Source organism: Acomys russatus, chromosome 27 (genome assembly GCF_903995435.1).
Source record: "Acomys russatus chromosome 27, mAcoRus1.1, whole genome shotgun sequence".
NCBI classification, from domain to species: Eukaryota; Metazoa; Chordata; class Mammalia; order Rodentia; family Muridae; genus Acomys; species Acomys russatus.
The window spans coordinates 15,999,573-16,016,619 of NC_067163.1; the positions used below are offsets into that span (position 1 = coordinate 15,999,573).

A 17,047-nucleotide genomic window follows, 5' to 3' on the forward strand; every position below is an offset into this window, starting at 1 on the left:
CTGCTGTTTGCAGTGGGCAATGTCTTAAACTGCTTAGGCAACAGGCTTTATTATGGCTCAAACCCACATGCCATGCTGGGTTTGGTTCCCAAGGTTGCCAGTCAAAAAAATTCAGGCATGTTTTGTGAGCTCTGTAGGTGACATCACTCATGAGGACTTAGTGTCTAGGAAAGCGAGAGAACTGGGGGCCTGGAGGGAGTTTCCAAAATTCCAAGGATTTGATCTCAGCATTTCGCAGAATTTGTCACTGAAGCTGCCATGAACAGAACCTTTCTGGTTAGCCCCTTACCCTCTGCACCTGCAACCCCACTGGACACAGAGAACTTCTAGGTTCTTCTATTCACATTTAAAAAGATGCCTCTCCTGGGAGAAGGGCCTGGCTCCTTCGTGGAGCCAACTTAAACCCAAAGGAGCCTTAAAAAAAAAAAAAAAAAAGGCATTTAAGAGTTGGAGAGTATCCTGCCCCCCTTTAACTTGTGAGCTCATTCCTGCTGGGAACCCAGTGGCATTTCCATTCCTGTGCGTGAGTTAGTTTTTCTTTAGATTGTTTTTCTATAAACATTCCCCTGCAAAATTATTCTCACATTTTAAGGAAACTTCTCACAAGGTTCCAGTCACACTGATCCCTGCCTGTTCCCTTTGCTAACATCCCCAATTGGCTTCTGCTCATCCACTTCCCCTTTTCTCACAACTCAACGCGAAGTGACTCTTCTGTCTGTCGGTACCCCACACTATGCTGTGGACCGAACCCCAGCCCTTGCTCATGCTAGGCACGTACTGTCTGTCCCAGTGAGCTGCCCAGGGTGCTATTATTCATTAAAAATATTTCCCCTAAGTTCTGAAATCCCCTGTTCTTAAGGTTACTTTTTTTATGTTACAGCCAAAGCCAAGTTTCCTAAGATGGAGGAGGCCAGTCAGAAAGGAACACCCATTCTGCAAGCAGAGGCTTAGAGTTGGACAAGAGCCTGGACCCAAGGCTAATCACAGAGGTCGGGGAAACCTAATGATTGCGGAGGAGAAGGTAGGAAAATTAGTACAGTGGACCTCCAACCTCTCAACGTTATCCCATAGCGTTTCTATTGAATGTGATTTTTCCCACTTCACCCTCCAAATAGCCATTACTAGAGTCATGCATCAGTGTGCCCAGGGGAATTTGCTACAGAGACTTTGCATGAATTTTCTTGTGCAGACTGCTATTCAGTTTTAAAACACATCTGTGTGGCCAGGCTTGGTGGCTCACCCCTTTAATCCCAGCACTTGGGAGGTAGAGGCAGGCAGATAGCTGTGAGTTTGAGGCCAGCCTGGTCTACAAAGAGAGTCTAGGACAGCCAAGGCTACACAGAGAAATCCTGTCTCAAAAACCAAAAACAAAACCACATCTGTGTGTTTGGGCTACCAGAAACAGCCACCATGGTAGGCGCAGACCAACTTCAAGGGGCACCATTCATGGACCTCAACGTATTTCTCAAAATAATGTTACACTTCTCACTCTATTTTCCCTTTGTGCTGGGGATTGGGTCCCAGGCAGATGCTCTATATCTCAGCTACAGCTACAGCTCACTGCTTTTAAAGTTCAAAGACACCCTTAGGAGGAAGCTGGAGTGATGGCTCAGAGGTTAAGAGCACTGGCTGTGCTTCCAAAGGTTCTGAGTTCAATTCCCAGCAACCACATGGTGGCTCACAACTATCTATAATGAGATCTGGTGCCCTCTTCTGGCCTGCAGGCATACATGCAGGCAAAACATTGTATACATAATAAATAAATAAATATATATATTAAAAAAAAAAAAAGACAAAGACACCCTTAGGTTCCTTCTGTGCATTCAGAAAGTGAATGTGAATCCATGGAAAGAGAGCTGGAATAATTATCCTATTCCTGCCACAGTGAATATGGGAGCTCTGACAGCACCTGTGCTATTAATGCCCTTCATCTATGAAATAAAAGTGTGAGGCTCGGAGACCTCGCAGGGTCATGTCTCAGAGGCTCTGGTTTCTCAGGATCTGCCCTCACAGGGTCTGGTCTCCCAAGTTTTATATCCCCGAGTCTCATCTATGGGGTCTGGTCTGTCCTTGCAGGGTCTGAATTCCCAGAGTCTGGTCTCTTCTCCTATGGCCTCATCTTTCAGTATGTGACCTCTCAAGTCTGTCTCTCCTGGCTCTAGTGTCTCGGGGTCGGCCATCCCCGAATCTGGTATATCAGGGTTTGTCTTTCCTGGATTTGTTCTCTCAGCATCAGGTCTCTCAAGTCTGGGACCTTTGGGTCTATCATTTGGCAGTAATAATTTGTGATCAGGGTAGAGATTTGTTTCCTTTATAACAAATTACAAAATAGGGGGAGTTGATTGGTTGTTTTCTTCTGTCGATAGTGTTGGCTATTTTAACATGAAGAATAAGTATTTGAGGAACTGCAGTTGTGTTTAACCTGACTTAAACCTTGCACTGTGTCTATATGGCTCAGAATATCAAAGTACTCTGTTAATATGTGCATTTTCCTTTTTGTTTATTTAGTGTGTGTTCAAGAGAGGGGAGAATGGGGGAGAGAGAAGAAGGGGAGACCATAAAATGTTTGTGGAGGGCAGAGGACAACTTGAGGTGGGTCCCAGGGATTTAATTCTAGTCACCAGGCTTGGCAGCAAGAGTCTTTTACCCACTAAGCCATCTTGTTGCCAGCCCTCCCCGTCCTCTTTTTCTTTCTTTTTTAATTTTTGTTTGTTTATTTTTTAGAGTGTCTTCTTATATAACCTTGACCTGTCTTGGACTTAAGGTAGTCCTCTTGCTTAAGCCTTCCAAATATTGGGATTCTAGGCATATGCTACCAAATTGGGGGTTTTGTTTTTACATATTCATCTAAAGTAATTTTATGGGTGTGTGGTACATGCCTAGAATCCCAAACCTGAGGCACTGTTCATCATCATTATCACCACCACCATCACCACCACCACCACCATCATCAGAATCATCACCACCATCACCATCATCATCACCACCACCACAATCATCATCACCACCATCATCATGTGCTGTGGCCAACTGTGGTTGTCAGAGGATAACTATGGAGCTGGGTCTCTCCTACCACTTTTATGTGGGTGCCCAGGATTCCATAAGGCTTATGTGGCACATGCTGAGCTGTCTCTCTGGCCCACAGAAGTTGCTTTTAGTATGAAAAGACAGGACTGAAAACAGAGGCAGGAGGATCACAAGTTTGAGGCCAACACACAGAATAAATATTTGAGGAACTGCAGGTATGTTTAACCCGATTTAAACATTGCAAGATGCCTACATTGGCCAGAACATCGAATTTACTGTGTAAGTGACTACACAGTAAAGCCTTGCCTCAAAATAAACAAATAAATACACATATCTTAGTTTGCATTCTGATGCTGCCATAAAAATACTTACCAAAACCAACTAGCCAATTCAGGGGGCGGGGGAGGTTGATTTGCCTTATACTTCCATGTCATCCATAGCTCATCACTGACAGAAGTCAAGGCAGGAATTGAAGCAGAGACTACAGGGAAGGCGGCTTACTGGCTTGCTCTCCAGGCTCTTGGTCAGCAGCTAACTTCCTTATATCTCCTTCCTGTGGAAGGATCGTTGGACCCCCAAAGGGTTGAGAACTGCTGTTGTAGGATCTTCATTTTCCTTGTGAAGGCGCTTATGTACATGGAAATAAAGCCTGTGTGCCTTTTCTTTGTTAATCTGTTTTACATCAGGTCCAGCTGGAAGCATGGAAGAATTTCCATTTGCCTCCTCTGCAGGACTTTATTCTTTTTTTTTTTTTTTTAATATTTTTATTTTATTTTAATTTATGTGCATTGGTGTGAGGGTGTCAGATCTTGGAGTTTCAGACAATCATGAGCTGCCATGTGGATGCTGGGAATTGAACCAGGGTCCTTTGAAAGAGCAGACGGTGCTCTTAACCACTGAGCCATCTCTCCAGCTCGACTTTTTTATTCTTATTTAAAAATGGGTTAAGGTGGTGGCACATGCTTTTAATCCAAGCACTTGGGATGCAGAGGCCTATCAGATGTTTGTGATTCATAACAAAATTACAGTTATGAAGTAGCAACGAAAATAAATTTATGGTTGGGGGTCACCACAACATGAGGAGCTATATTAGGGGGTCTCAGCATTAGGAAGGTTGAGGACCACAGGACTAGGAGAAGACACTAAGAGGCAGACATTTATATGGTAAATGGAACAGAGGAGTAGCAAGTTGAGGAAGGGAACTTGGAAGATGCGGGCCAGCTTACAAAGGTGAGTTTGCACAGACATCTTGGCTTCAGCAACAATATTCTTTCCTTCCGGTGAGGTTCATCTGAGTTTCAGGAAGAAAATGACCAGGCTGGCCTCGAACTCACAGAGATCTGCCTGCCTCTGCCTCCCAAGTGCTGGGACAAAAGGCATGTGCTGCCACGCCCAGCTTTTTAGGTTGTTTCTATGCCTGATAGCATGTGTCAATCACTTTTCATATGGAAATAAAAAATAGCATTTGCAAGTTAGGGTTATGAAAACACAGCCTACTACTAGGCCTAGAGAAAGCAACATCATGAACTAGAGCAGTGGTCCTCAACTGTCCTAATGCTGTAACCCTTTAATACAGCTCCTCGCGTTGTGGTGACCCCCAACCATATGCTTTTTTTTTTTTTTTTTTTTACTGCTACCTCATAACTGTAATTTTGCTACTGCTATGAATTGTAATGTAAAGTATCTGATAAGTAACCCCCCCCCCCAGCCTGGTCTACAGAGCCAGTCCAGGACAGCCAAGGCTACACTGAGAAACTCTGTCTTGAAAAACAAACAAAACAAAACAAAACAAAAAACATATTTTGGCAGTTTGTGGTGGCAGACATGTTTAATCCGAGCACTTAGGAGACAGAGATAGGCAGACCACTTTGACTTCAAGGCCAATCTGATCTACATAGTTAGTTCCAAGCCAGCCATACCTTGTCTCAAATTTTTTTATTTTATATTTATGTGTCTAAGTGTTTTGGTTGCATTATGTATGTGGACTGCATATGTGCCAGGCACCCACAGAGTTCCGAAGAGGGTGTCAAATCCCCTGAAACTGGAGTTATAGATGATTATGAGCCACCATATGGGTGCTGGGAATCAACAAGTGCTTAGCTGTTGACACCTTGTGTCGTGCCCCCCCCCCACATGAACATGTGCGCATGCGAGGTCAGAGGACAATCCGTGGGAGGGGAATAGGTTCACTCCTTCCATACGCATCCTTGGGATTGAACTCCGGTTGTCAGGCTTGGTGGCAACCTCCTGCGGGGTCATCTTGCAGTCTAAAATCTCACCTTTAGAAATAAAACAAAAGAAGCACGAAGAGTGACCGAAAAGATGCAGGAAGTGACGACTTCCACGCTAACCTGTTAGATATGTGGTCCAGTGACGGCTCCCTGGGGTTTAGCTCTTTGTCAAATCACAAGCTGGCCCGTATCTTCCGGCAGAGGTCGTTTACAGATGCTATGGAAGACAGTAGAGAAGGACACTAATTTCTCCCTTTATCCTACTCCAAGTCCCAGAGTGCTCCTGGTCCATCTAACAAGGGGTCGTTGTCGGTGTTCCGGTGGTGAGACGAGAGCACAGGGACAAGGTCACAGTCTAACGCATGCGCAACACTGAGAGCCCGCGCCTGCTTCCCCATCACTCGCTAGCGTGGAGCAAGTGATCTATGATGAATACTTAGGTTGCGTTGAAATGTAAAGTGCAGTGGACTCAAAGTCACTTTTTAGGGCCATAAATCTTCCTACAAGTCCTCTGGGCACCCAACATGGTGGTCCACGCCTGTAGTCCCAGCACCTAAAAGACAGGCTGTGGTCTTCAACTACAAGGCCACCTGAGCTGAGCAAGCAAAAAGGGTGCAAGGATGTGCTTCAGGAGCTGGTTTCACCCTTTGCTTGGTGGAGGCTGAGTCTTTTCGTTTCTGCTTTTGCCTGGCTTTTTACATGGGTTCCAGGAGGATAGTTTTATGTCAACTTGGCGCAAGATGACCAAAGTCGCCGGGCATGGTGGCACATGCCTTTAATACACACACACACACACACACACACACACAGATTCTAACATAGCAATTTCACACATACAGATTCTAACACATATCATTTCACACACAAATAGGTTCTAACATATGTAGTTCCACACACACATGGATTTTTTTTTTTTTTTTTGGAGACAGGGTTTCTCTATGTTATCTTGGCTGTCCTGGACTCACTTTGTAGACTCGCTGGCCTCAAACTCACAGTGATCCACCTGCCTCTGCCTCCCGAGTGCTGGAATTAAAAGCATGCGCCACCACTAGCTACATATGGATTCTAACATTTATAGTTCCACACACATATAGATTTTAACATTTGTAGTTCCACACACATATAGATTCTAACATATGTAGTTTTGCACACATAGATTCTAACATAGTTCCACACACATAGATTCTAACATATGTAGTTTCACACACATATAGATTCTAATGTAGTTTTACATACACAGATTCTAACATACACAGTTCCACACACACAGATTCTAACAAGTAGTTCCACTCAGAACACAAGATTCTGGAGCCAGACTAATTTCAGGTATCAAGGTGAGGAGAGGAACGGGCAGAATTGAGGGGACACCAAGCCTTAACGCCAGTTCTGCTCTGAACCCTGCCCAAGGCTGCACAGGAGCAACATGGAGAGAAGCAACGAAAAAGACCTTCCTTCCTTTAGATGCAGATCTTCACACATTGCTTTGTCCTTTTCTAGCTTCTACAAAGTTATTAGGCATATATATTGGCAAAGAGATTGCTTGTGATCACACACACACACACACACACACACACACACACACACACACACACACACACATTTTGCTCTAACTGCAGTAATTCTGGTAGCTAAAATGTCACAGAAGGATTCACGGTCCTTGCACCCTACCTACCAGGACAACTGTCTAAGAAAAGGAGCCTGGTTTTAGGGGTGTCAGGAAGAGAAAGACTTGTAGATACAGAGCCAGCCCTACCAGGGCAAAAATAAGAAAGGGGGAAATGGGGGGGGGCGGGGAGAAGAGGGAAGCAAGGGGAGGAAGGGAAGAGGCAAATACAGGAAAGGGGAGAGAGGAAAAGAAAAAAGCAAAGAGAGAAAGTCAGGACTGCTGGCTCTGGAGGCCAGCAGCAAGGACAACAGTGCGGGACGTCACACCAGCACAGGCAGGAAGGGGGCAGAAGGCCAGATAATCACAGATGCCTGGAGAGCCCTACAGCTCCTCTCTAAGTATAAAACTGCCCCAAGGTTAAGCGGTCGGAGAAGTTAGTGGTTATTTCAACGATAGTCCACAGGATCCACTTTCTTGCCAGCCTCTGCTTTCTACGTGTGTGATGGGTGCTGCACGGGCCTGCTCTGTCCTGAGCTTGCTTCCTCTTGGGACTCCAACTTTCAACTTTCTCACACTCTGTATTTATAGGGCCAACTCATGACTTGGCCGTTTAGTTGTTTAACTAAGATATATGCCTGTAAAGAACGCTGTTGGCAGGAAGAGAAAAATTACTCAGATCGAGTTAAGATTTAAATAAAAGATGGTTTAATTGCTTATACAGATACTTACAGAGTTAAATTGTGCCGAGAAAGCTGTTGTGAGAACCTGGGGTTAAGGTGAACTCTTACTTTTAAGAAGGGTTTCGTTTTTAATTCCCTGAGGTGCTGTGCATAGAGCCCAGGCCTCACTCTTGCCAGTCACACACTCTCTCCTTAGCTGCACTCCAGCCCAGAGCTTGCATTCTTTCAGCCTTGAGTCAGGTTCCTCTTAGCCAAGGCCCCTCAACTGGGGCTCTGAGCCTAAACGCAGGCAGGCTGCCCTCTGCCGCTACAGGAAGGGAAGGGCTTAGTGTGTGCTGGCATAAGGGATGAACGATTTTTGCTTTTCTTTTTTGTGGGCTTTTAAAGTTTAAATGTAGGCTTAAATTTCCCAGGCTTCCCACTTTCCCACTAAGGTCACTAAAGGTCACAATCTGGCGTCTTGAGAGTTGCTTGTGTGGTTAAGAGCGCTTTCTACTCTTGCAGAGGACCTGGTTGGTTCCCATCTCCCACATGGTGACTTGTAACCATCAATAACTCCAGCTCCAGAGGATGCCGTCTTCTGCCCTCCATGGGCAGCAGGCATGCACATGGTACACACACACACACACACACACACACACACACACACACGCAAAACAACAACAACAAAAAAACCCTGAACTGCAGCAACATACAAATCCACATGTAACATGTTACAAGTTGTGGACAACACTTACCCTAACCCTATTTACCTGCACACTGCTGCTCTTAAATAGGTTTTGAGCTGCATTTTTAAAAACAACAGTAGTTCTGGAGGCTGGAGATATGACTCAGTGGTTAAGAGCACTGTTTGCTCTTCCAGAGGTCCTGAGTTCAATACCCAGGAACCACATAGTGGCTCACGACCATCTATAATGTGACCTGATGCCCTCTTCTGGCCTACAGGTGTACATGCAGGCAGAGCACTGTATACGTAATAAATAAATAAATAAATCTTAAAAAAAATAAAAACAACAGTTCTGAAGCTTTTGGGAGTGAGGCCACCCTCGCTCCCTGTATTGAAGCTGATGCTACATGCGAAATAATCTAGACATCTGTAGTTGAAAATTGGTTACTTTCCAGGCAGGATGGTGCATGCCTTTAATCCCAGCACTTGGGAGGCAGAGGCAGGTAATCTCTGTGAGTTCAAGGCCAGACTGGTCCACAAAGTGAGTTCAGGACAGCCAAGGCTACACAGAGAAACCCTGTCTTGAAAAACCATAGAGAGAGAAGAGAAGAGGAGAGAGAGAGAAAGACAGACAGACAGACAGACAGACAGACAGACAGACAACTGAGTGTGGTGGCTCACTCCTGTAATCCCAGCACTCAGGAGGCAATTACTGTGGGTTCGAGGCCAGCCTAGTCTACAAAGCGAGTCTAGGACAGCCAAGGCTAAACAGAGAAACACTGTCTCAAAAAGCAAAAAAAAAAAAAATTAAACAGAAAGAAAGAAAATTGGTTACTTTAGGGCTTGGCATAGTAGCACACACCTTTAATTCATCACAGCGTAGGCAGAGGCAGGTGGATCTCTGAGTTCAAGGCCAACCAGGTCTATAAATCAAATTCTGGGATATCCAGGGCTTAAACAGAGAAAACCTGTATTGAAAAACAAAGCAAAACAAAATGAAAGAAAATTGGTTACTTTAAAAAAAAAAAAAATTAACATAAAGAAAGTTTAAAAGGTGAGCAGAAGGCTCACTCTGCAGGTCCTTGCTCCCAAGCCTGAGGACTTCAGTTTGAGCCTCAGAACGCACATGGTGGAAGACTCCTCAAGGTGTCCTTTAACCTCCAAGCACGCACAATGTCATGCCCCTGCCTCGTTCATGCAAAGTAGAAAAAAAAAAAAAAAAAAAGCACAGTCCCTATGGAATTTAAAATCTCATCAAGACAAATGATATGCTAGCCCTTCAGCCAAATAGAAAAATTCTGTATCAACCATCACAGCAGGAGGCTGTCTGGATGTTAATTTTTTCAGCAAAATATTATGCCTCTGCTTGAATGCATCACACTAGCTAATTGCACCTACAGGAACCTAATTACCTGTCATTTCTAACATCTAGAACAAAAGTGCCTAATTCCATACAAAGTCTGGCAGCTGAATATTTGTGATGCGTTTTGTCTTAACTCAATGCAAGCTGGGCATAGTGTCACACACCTTTAATCCCAGAATTTGGGAGGCAGGGCCAGGTGGACTTTTGTGAGTTCGAGGCTAGCCTGGTCTACAAGAATAATAACCAAAAAGAAAAAGAAAAATAACTCAATGCAGCTGAGATGTGGGACATGTAGCTTCACCCTCTTAGGAAGATGGTCAGCGTCTGCTGGAGTCATAGCAATGCTTGTACAGCTGGTTGGAATGACACTGGCTCCTTGAGAGAGAACTTAGGGAGAATATAACCCTAGTCTGTTCATCATTTGGGTACAAAGCCAAGGAAGGACCAAAGCAACGCAGGCTGGGGCTGGAGAGAATGTTCACTGGCTGAGACCACTGGCTGCTCTTCCAGGGGACCTGAGTTCAATTCCCAGCACCTAAACAGTGGATCATAACCACCTGTAATTCCAACCTGAGGTGATCCAACACTCCCTTCTGGCTTCCAGGAGCACCAGCCACACATATGATACACAGACATATGTGGAGACAAAATACCCTATCTTAGCCACTATTCAATTGCTGAGGCACCATAACCAAGGCAGCTATTATAAGAGAAGGCATTTAATTGGAGGCTCGCTTACAGTTTCAGAGGTTTAGCCCATTATCATAGAGGGCAGCATGGTAGCAGGTGCTGAAGCAGGAGCTGGGAGCTTTACATCCTGATCTTCAGGCAGAGAGAGTGACTCTGGGCTTGGCAGGGTCTTTTGAACCTCAAAGTCCTGCTCCCGTGACACATTTCTTCCAACAAGGCCACACCTCGTAATCCTTCTAATCCTTTCAAATAATACCACTCCCTGGTGACTAAGCATTCAAATATATGAGCTTTTGGTGGTCGCTCTTATTGAAACCACCACATACTTATAAAATAAGTTTAAAAAAGTAGAGCATGGTATCTAGCTTAGACTTGGATGTGGATTTGGGATCGAAGGCCAGCTTTTCTATCTTTGTGACATGGGCTAGCAATGTCACCCTTCTGAACTGTGTAAGCCAAAGGCAATATGGCCTCTCTGGCTTCCAGGTATCTGCTTTAGGACCACTTCTCAAGCAGGCTTTGTGACAACTTCAAAAGAGAAACTGGAGCCTGTAATTCAACACACAGCAGGCAGAGGTAGAAGGGTCACAGGTTCCAGGACAGCGTCAAGATAAAGGGAGGGAAACTTGTCAACGCAAGAACCTCAGCTCCCTGCTAGTATTCTCCACCTAAGTGAAGCTATTCTATGTGTCACTCCATAGGCCAGAACCTTTACCTCAACCTTCTACGCCAAAGCTTTCCATCAGGCAAAAGTACCTTTGAGACAAGGGTCTCTGTGCAGCCCTGGCTGTCCTGGAACTTTGTTTGTAGACCATATAGACAAGGGATCCACATACCCCCAACTCCCCATTGCTGGGATTAAAGGCACAGGTCACCATGCCTGGTGGTCCTATTTTGGTTGTAAAAAATAGGGATAGTCTTATCTAAGAAGGTAAATTGTCATCTTATTTCCTCAATCATGCTAAGATCTGAACACACTGGTGAGAGGTACCACCCCCACCCCCCACCCAGCACCACCACAGGCTGCAGGGTCTCACAATAAGCAGACAAGCAAGTGGCCTGATTTCTTCAACTATGCCTCTCTCTTTCAGCTTTACCCTGGCCCAACCAGAGTTTCTCCTGGTACTAATTTAGAGGGCATATGAAACATATACAGGTCTAGCTCATCTTGGGCCCTTTAGCAAGTTGGAGAGCTGGCAGGAACTTGGCTTCCGTGGACCTGAAAACCACCAGGGTGGATTAGTCTCTGAGCGAGACTACTCAGCAAAAATTCTGTTTGCACAGACACCGTCATGGTGGTTTCTACAGCGAGGCCTGAATTCCAGTTTGTTTTGTTTTCAATTACATGCCCAATGAAATGCATGAAGCCCCAGAAAAAGGGTGTAGGAAAATGTCATGTTTTCTATTTTCAGACAGAAATATGGAACTCATAAGAGAGAGGTTTCCATAAATACTCAAGGATAAAACAACTGACGACCAGGAAAGCAGCACACCCCAGATTTAACAGTGGTAAACAGTTTTTATTCAGGCAATGAAACATGGAAAAAAATATATTAGTAATTATCATAATAATTTCTTTTGTGTGAGTATAACTTTTACAAATATTTACCTGACATATAAAAAGGGAAATTACTATGTGTATAAAATCTATGAGGATGATTATTTCACACAACACAGTCCTGACAACAGGAGTCAATGCAGTGTGCACCCCACCCACCCACCCAGTGAGGGGCTCTTCACACACTCCCGGGACACCGGGGTGGGGGATGGGGGGGTAGAGGAGACAGTGGAAGCAGGAGTGCAATAATAAACACTTGGCACGTTAGCACGGTGGGCATCTACTGGCGAACACAGACTCGCTAACAGCAATACTGGAAAGCCAACTGCTGCCTTAGAGAGTTAACAGAGAGCCTGCGACCTGGGAGGCCTGCAAAGGACGAGGCCGAGGCTCAGGTGTGACCTACACGCTGCCCTGTATCTGGATCAGACGAGGTTGCAGAGTTCAAATTTGCGTCCCTTTGGAAATTATTCGTGAATATAGAATAAGTCACTAATGAGAAGAGGAAGCACTTTTTGTTGAGCGTATTCAGATGCCACCAGAGGCAAGGGGACAGAGTGGCAGCCTGACTGTTGGTATTGAAGACTCCATACAGGGAAGGCTCAGGTCATACCTCAGCCCGCTTGGCCTCTCTGAGCAGTGAAAAGCATCACACAGACCACCTGAGGCCAGCACTGCAGCAGCATCTTCGTATTAGAGCTGTAACCAGAATATATGTGTTTACGTAAAGCTGAAACCATAGTATAGCTAAGAAAGTCATTCCTCGGGAATCCTATTTGTCCAAACCTAACTGCATGCTGAAGGCACAGACAGAGGGCTGCATTTGGATGGAAACTGCTATGAGGATAATCTTTAGTCTCTGCAGCGCCAAGCGCTTGCCTGTGCTCTGTGCTCTGCTGCAGAAGAGAACCCCGGACGAAAAGCTGCTACTACTAGTAAACGTAGCACTAGCTGTACGCTTACGCTGTACGCTTACGCCTTACTCTCCATATGGAACCCTTAAGAAGTAAATGTTCCGTTTTTTCCCAGCACTGGGGACTTGGGACATGCTGAGCAAGTGTGTCACCAACTGAGCCACATCCCCAGCCCTAGTAAATTGTTGTTTTAATAACTGGAATATGGAGGCCAGTCAAACCTTTTGGACATTAATCTCCTTGAAATAACTTTTTCTTACTAAAACTTCTTGAAAGATGATTTCTTTGACCTTTGGCTCAGTGTTCTGGGATGCCCAGACTTTGTTCCTTAGTAAGTAAATATGTTATCTGTTACCCTTAAAATTCTTCATAATATATACATCTTTAAGTTCCTTGCTTGAATTATTTACTCTTTCAACACCTACATTCTCTTCCCAAGAAGAAGATAAGATGCCCTGAGCTCAAGCTCAGAGTCACGGGCCTACAAAGACAGCAGTGGAGCTAAGGCAACCAGGAACGGGGCTCGGAAGGTCCGCGCCACTTTCAACAGCATGCCCTGACCATGGCCACAGTCCCTGACGCCCATGAGCTGCAGAGGGGCCTTTCTAGCCTGGACTATCTTTGCTGAAGGTGAGCACTTCGGTCTATAGGGGTCAGCCTAGTGAATGAGCCTTTGTGCGCAGGCAGTGCTGGGTGTGCACATGGAGAAACTGGCTGGAAAGAAAGTTGAGCTTAAACTCTTAAGTGCATGAGAAGATCCCCTTTCATCCCGTGCACTCCAGGCCGCCAGACCAGAGCTCCCAAGCATGTGCCTCTGCACTTCCTAATTTGGTCTGCTTCTGCAGATGCCTGAATCCCCTGAGCACCAAGCTTCAGGGCATACAAAGTTTAGGAAGGCACCAGTCTCCAAACGGTAAAAGCACCGTCTTCCAAGCCAGGGCAAACTGGTCAGCCTGTAACACTGACAGGTAAAAGCTGTCTACACTTTGGCAAAGTAGAACTAAGGAGATGCTGGGTGTCTCAGTGAGAAGAGCTAATATCCCCAAACCACTTTCTGAGCCACTGGCTCCCATCTCCCTTGTGGTTTAAATTTTTTTGTTATTCATTTTTACAATGCTGGGGATCGACAATGCCTGATGCATGGCAGGCAAACACTACCGCTGAGTCACAGCCCCAGCTCTCAAGTCCCTGCCGCTGCCTCAAGAGTGCTAGGATTATATAGGTGTGTGCCACCATGCCACGCCCTCTTTTAATTGCCTAACAAACAAGTATTTGGCCCCCCATCATGTGTTGAGGAAAACTATATTTTTACTCTCCAGAATCCTAAATGTTTTTTTTTTTAGGGCTTATTTAATTAAAAGAAAGACAGATATATTTTACCTAGTATATTTTCTTAACTTGCCAGCTGTGCAAGCTACATTTCTACTCTTACTGGAAAGCATCCATAAGCTACAAGTTGTGAGTATTTCCTGGTAGTGGTGCTGACTTAGAGGCCACTGGCAAATATTGCCTAAAAAAGGCTAGTGCACACGCTCTGGACAGCAAATTCATTTATCAGGCCCTGTTTCTCCAGGGGTCTCTTCCACCAGAGTGGCAGGGAAGGACGGTCGCCACTCCTCTTCTGTGCTCTGTAACATACAGCACAGGGTGCTTGGAAAGTAGCCAAGCTGAAAGAGATGACTGGGGCGGAAGGTGTAGCTCCACAGGACAGCAGCACTTGCCTAGCGTGCTCAAGACCCTGGGTACCATCCCGGTACCAGGAGAAACAAGCTATCAGGAAATAAGGGGACCACAGATTTACAATGGAGACCACTCTACGCCTTTCATACTGAAAATAAGTCAATACAAAACTAATGAGTAGGGATGCCACCACAACACTGTAGCAAATGCTTCTGCGGTGTTTCTCAAAACGCACAATGAACGCCCCTTGTAGAGGAAGGCTAAGCTGACATTTGGTCATATATCCCTTGGAGACACCCGAACCTGACACTATGTCTACCGCTACAGCCTTCACATTAAGCCACCATGACTGAACTCAGAGCCCAGATGATTGTCAAGCCGTCTCTCCAACCATGGATAACTTTTGTCTGTTTGGGTTTTTGTACAAAATGTTAAGACAGTAGGCCTCAGGATGCAGCCTAACCTAAGCACCAATTATAATAAATGCATATTGACAAAATGTGATTTCTAGCTTGAGAAGACATCACCTCGCGCCCCTGGAGCTAAAGGCCGCACCACATGGCAACACACTGCTAAGGAATACTGTTCTTAAGCTCTATGGAGGTTCTCCACGAGGCACAATTCACTGCTGGGGTTGGCTCATGCAACAGTTTTACAAGGAGGAAAATGTATGTGTACCGAGTAGTGCGTATTTACCATGAAGATGCAGGGTATAAGATTAAGGCAAAAAAGAAAAAAAAAGGTATTCAAACTGGAATGGGTTTGGTTATGCCTATCAATGGGAAGGAGCTCACTGACACCCACGGGAGTCAGTGTCCTCCATTAAGTACTGTATGAGCTTACGGGGCTTGTGTTCTGTGTGGACGCCTCCCTGCTGCCCTCCCCAGCACCCAAGCTGTCTCTGCTTAGAATATCCCCAGCGTGCTGATTTGGGAGGTGAGTCACATGACTTTTTACTGCCTACTTTGTTTAAAAGCCCACCTCATTTTATAAATGAGTATGAAAACGATGTTTTTAGGTCTGTGAGGTGTCCCACCAAGGGTCTTCACAGGCTTCTTCTGTGAGATCAGCTAAACCTTTCCCAAGTCCCTTCTGTGTGTGTGTTTCAAATAGACAACAAAAGTTGACTTTGCTTTTGAGGCTAACTGGCCCCCGTGGACACGTGCATTGAATGCCGACTCTGAGGGAGACCCATGCTGCTGTTCACGCAGACATCACGTGCTACTCTGTGTGAGCACACGCTCCTCCTGGGTCCCAGGGGTGTCCAAATATGAGGGCAACACACAGCACAGCAAATCTTCCTTGGACATGAAGCCCACATCCTCTGGCCTTCATCTCCTCAACCTCTCCACCCTGACTCAAATTTGGGTTTGGGTGTTTGATTTTTGAGAAAAGGTCTGTTGCCTGGGCAGTGCTGTCCTGTCCGTAAACTCTGGGTAAATGGTCTTCCTGCCCCAGCCTCCCACTAGCTAAGATGTCACTATGATTCCACTAACTTTTTTTTTTTTTTTTTTTTTTTTTTTAAAAGCAAGGCCTCACATAGTGCGGGCTTGGCCTCTAAGTGGCTTTGTAGTCAAGGATGACCTTGAACTTCTGAACATCTTGCGTCCACTTCTGGACTGTTGGGTTACAGATCTGTACTACAGTACCTAGTCTTTGTAGTAGTTGTGGGGACCAAACCCAGGGCCTTGTACACAGGAAGCACGCTACCAACAGAGCTATGCTGCCACTCCCCACAAAGTCCAAAGCTGGCTTTTAGACCTTGAGTTCTGTTTTAAAATAAGGGCCTACATTTATTTTCTAACTGTGTTCCTCCCTAGAAGTTCTTATTCTGAATATGCCTCAGGGAAAAGCAGCAGCATAAATAAATGGACATGTTTGAGTAAAAGTTTGTAAATAGGAAATTGGAGGCAAATGGGCAAAATTGTCTCCTCCAATACTGATACTGAAATTTAAAAGATTAACCAGGTCATAGAAATATCAAATGGGACGGGTGTGGTGGCGCACAGCTGTAATGCTAGCACTCGGGGAGGCCAGCCTGGTCTACAGAGTGAGGCCAGGACAGCCAAGGCTACACAGAGAAACCTTGTCTCAACCCCCTCCCTGAAAAAAAAAATTATCAAATGGGTGCTAGGAAGATAACCCCATACAGTTGCCACAAGATTAGAAATGTCACAAACTTGGGGAAAGCGAAGATGACGGCAAAAATGAACTCAAGACGGAGAACCACAGCCGGACCCAGCACAGGGCTCTGCTGTCGCGTGACTCCTCCCACCAGCCAGGCTCCAGCCGCTGTGACAGGATGCGGGACGGGGTAGGCGGCAGCAGGCGTGTGCTTTGGAGACCGTTGTTACTTTCTCTGCAAAGGAGGGATAACTTCTGGATAAGGCAAGATAGGTCACGACAGAAGCAGCCGGGCTGGGTCGGCGCAGCTTACGGGAGGAATCTCAGTCGGTCTTCCCGAGCTTTGCGATCAGCTCATCGCAGATTTTTGTAAGTTCTTCAATTTCTTGATTCTGAAAGACGGAAGATAATGATTCTGGAGGCTGCTTTATGTTCTGGGAGGAAAGCCCAGTGGCTAGACCCTCCCTAGACATCCTAGTGGCTGTCCAAAGGCCTCCTACCCATCAA

General features: G+C 45.5%; 1 protein-coding gene across 1 annotated transcript in view; it reads right to left on the reverse strand.

Moving 5' to 3' along the window:
• Positions 1–16,704: 16,704 nt before the first annotated feature.
• The window catches only part of Tacc1 (transforming acidic coiled-coil containing protein 1), a 56,600-nt gene continuing 56,257 nt past the window's right edge, over positions 16,705–17,047 (reverse strand). The window contains 1 exon segment of the mRNA XM_051170019.1: positions 16,705–16,932. Within this exon segment, the coding sequence (XP_051025976.1) occupies positions 16,864–16,932 (69 nt within the window). The 3' untranslated portion in view covers positions 16,705–16,863.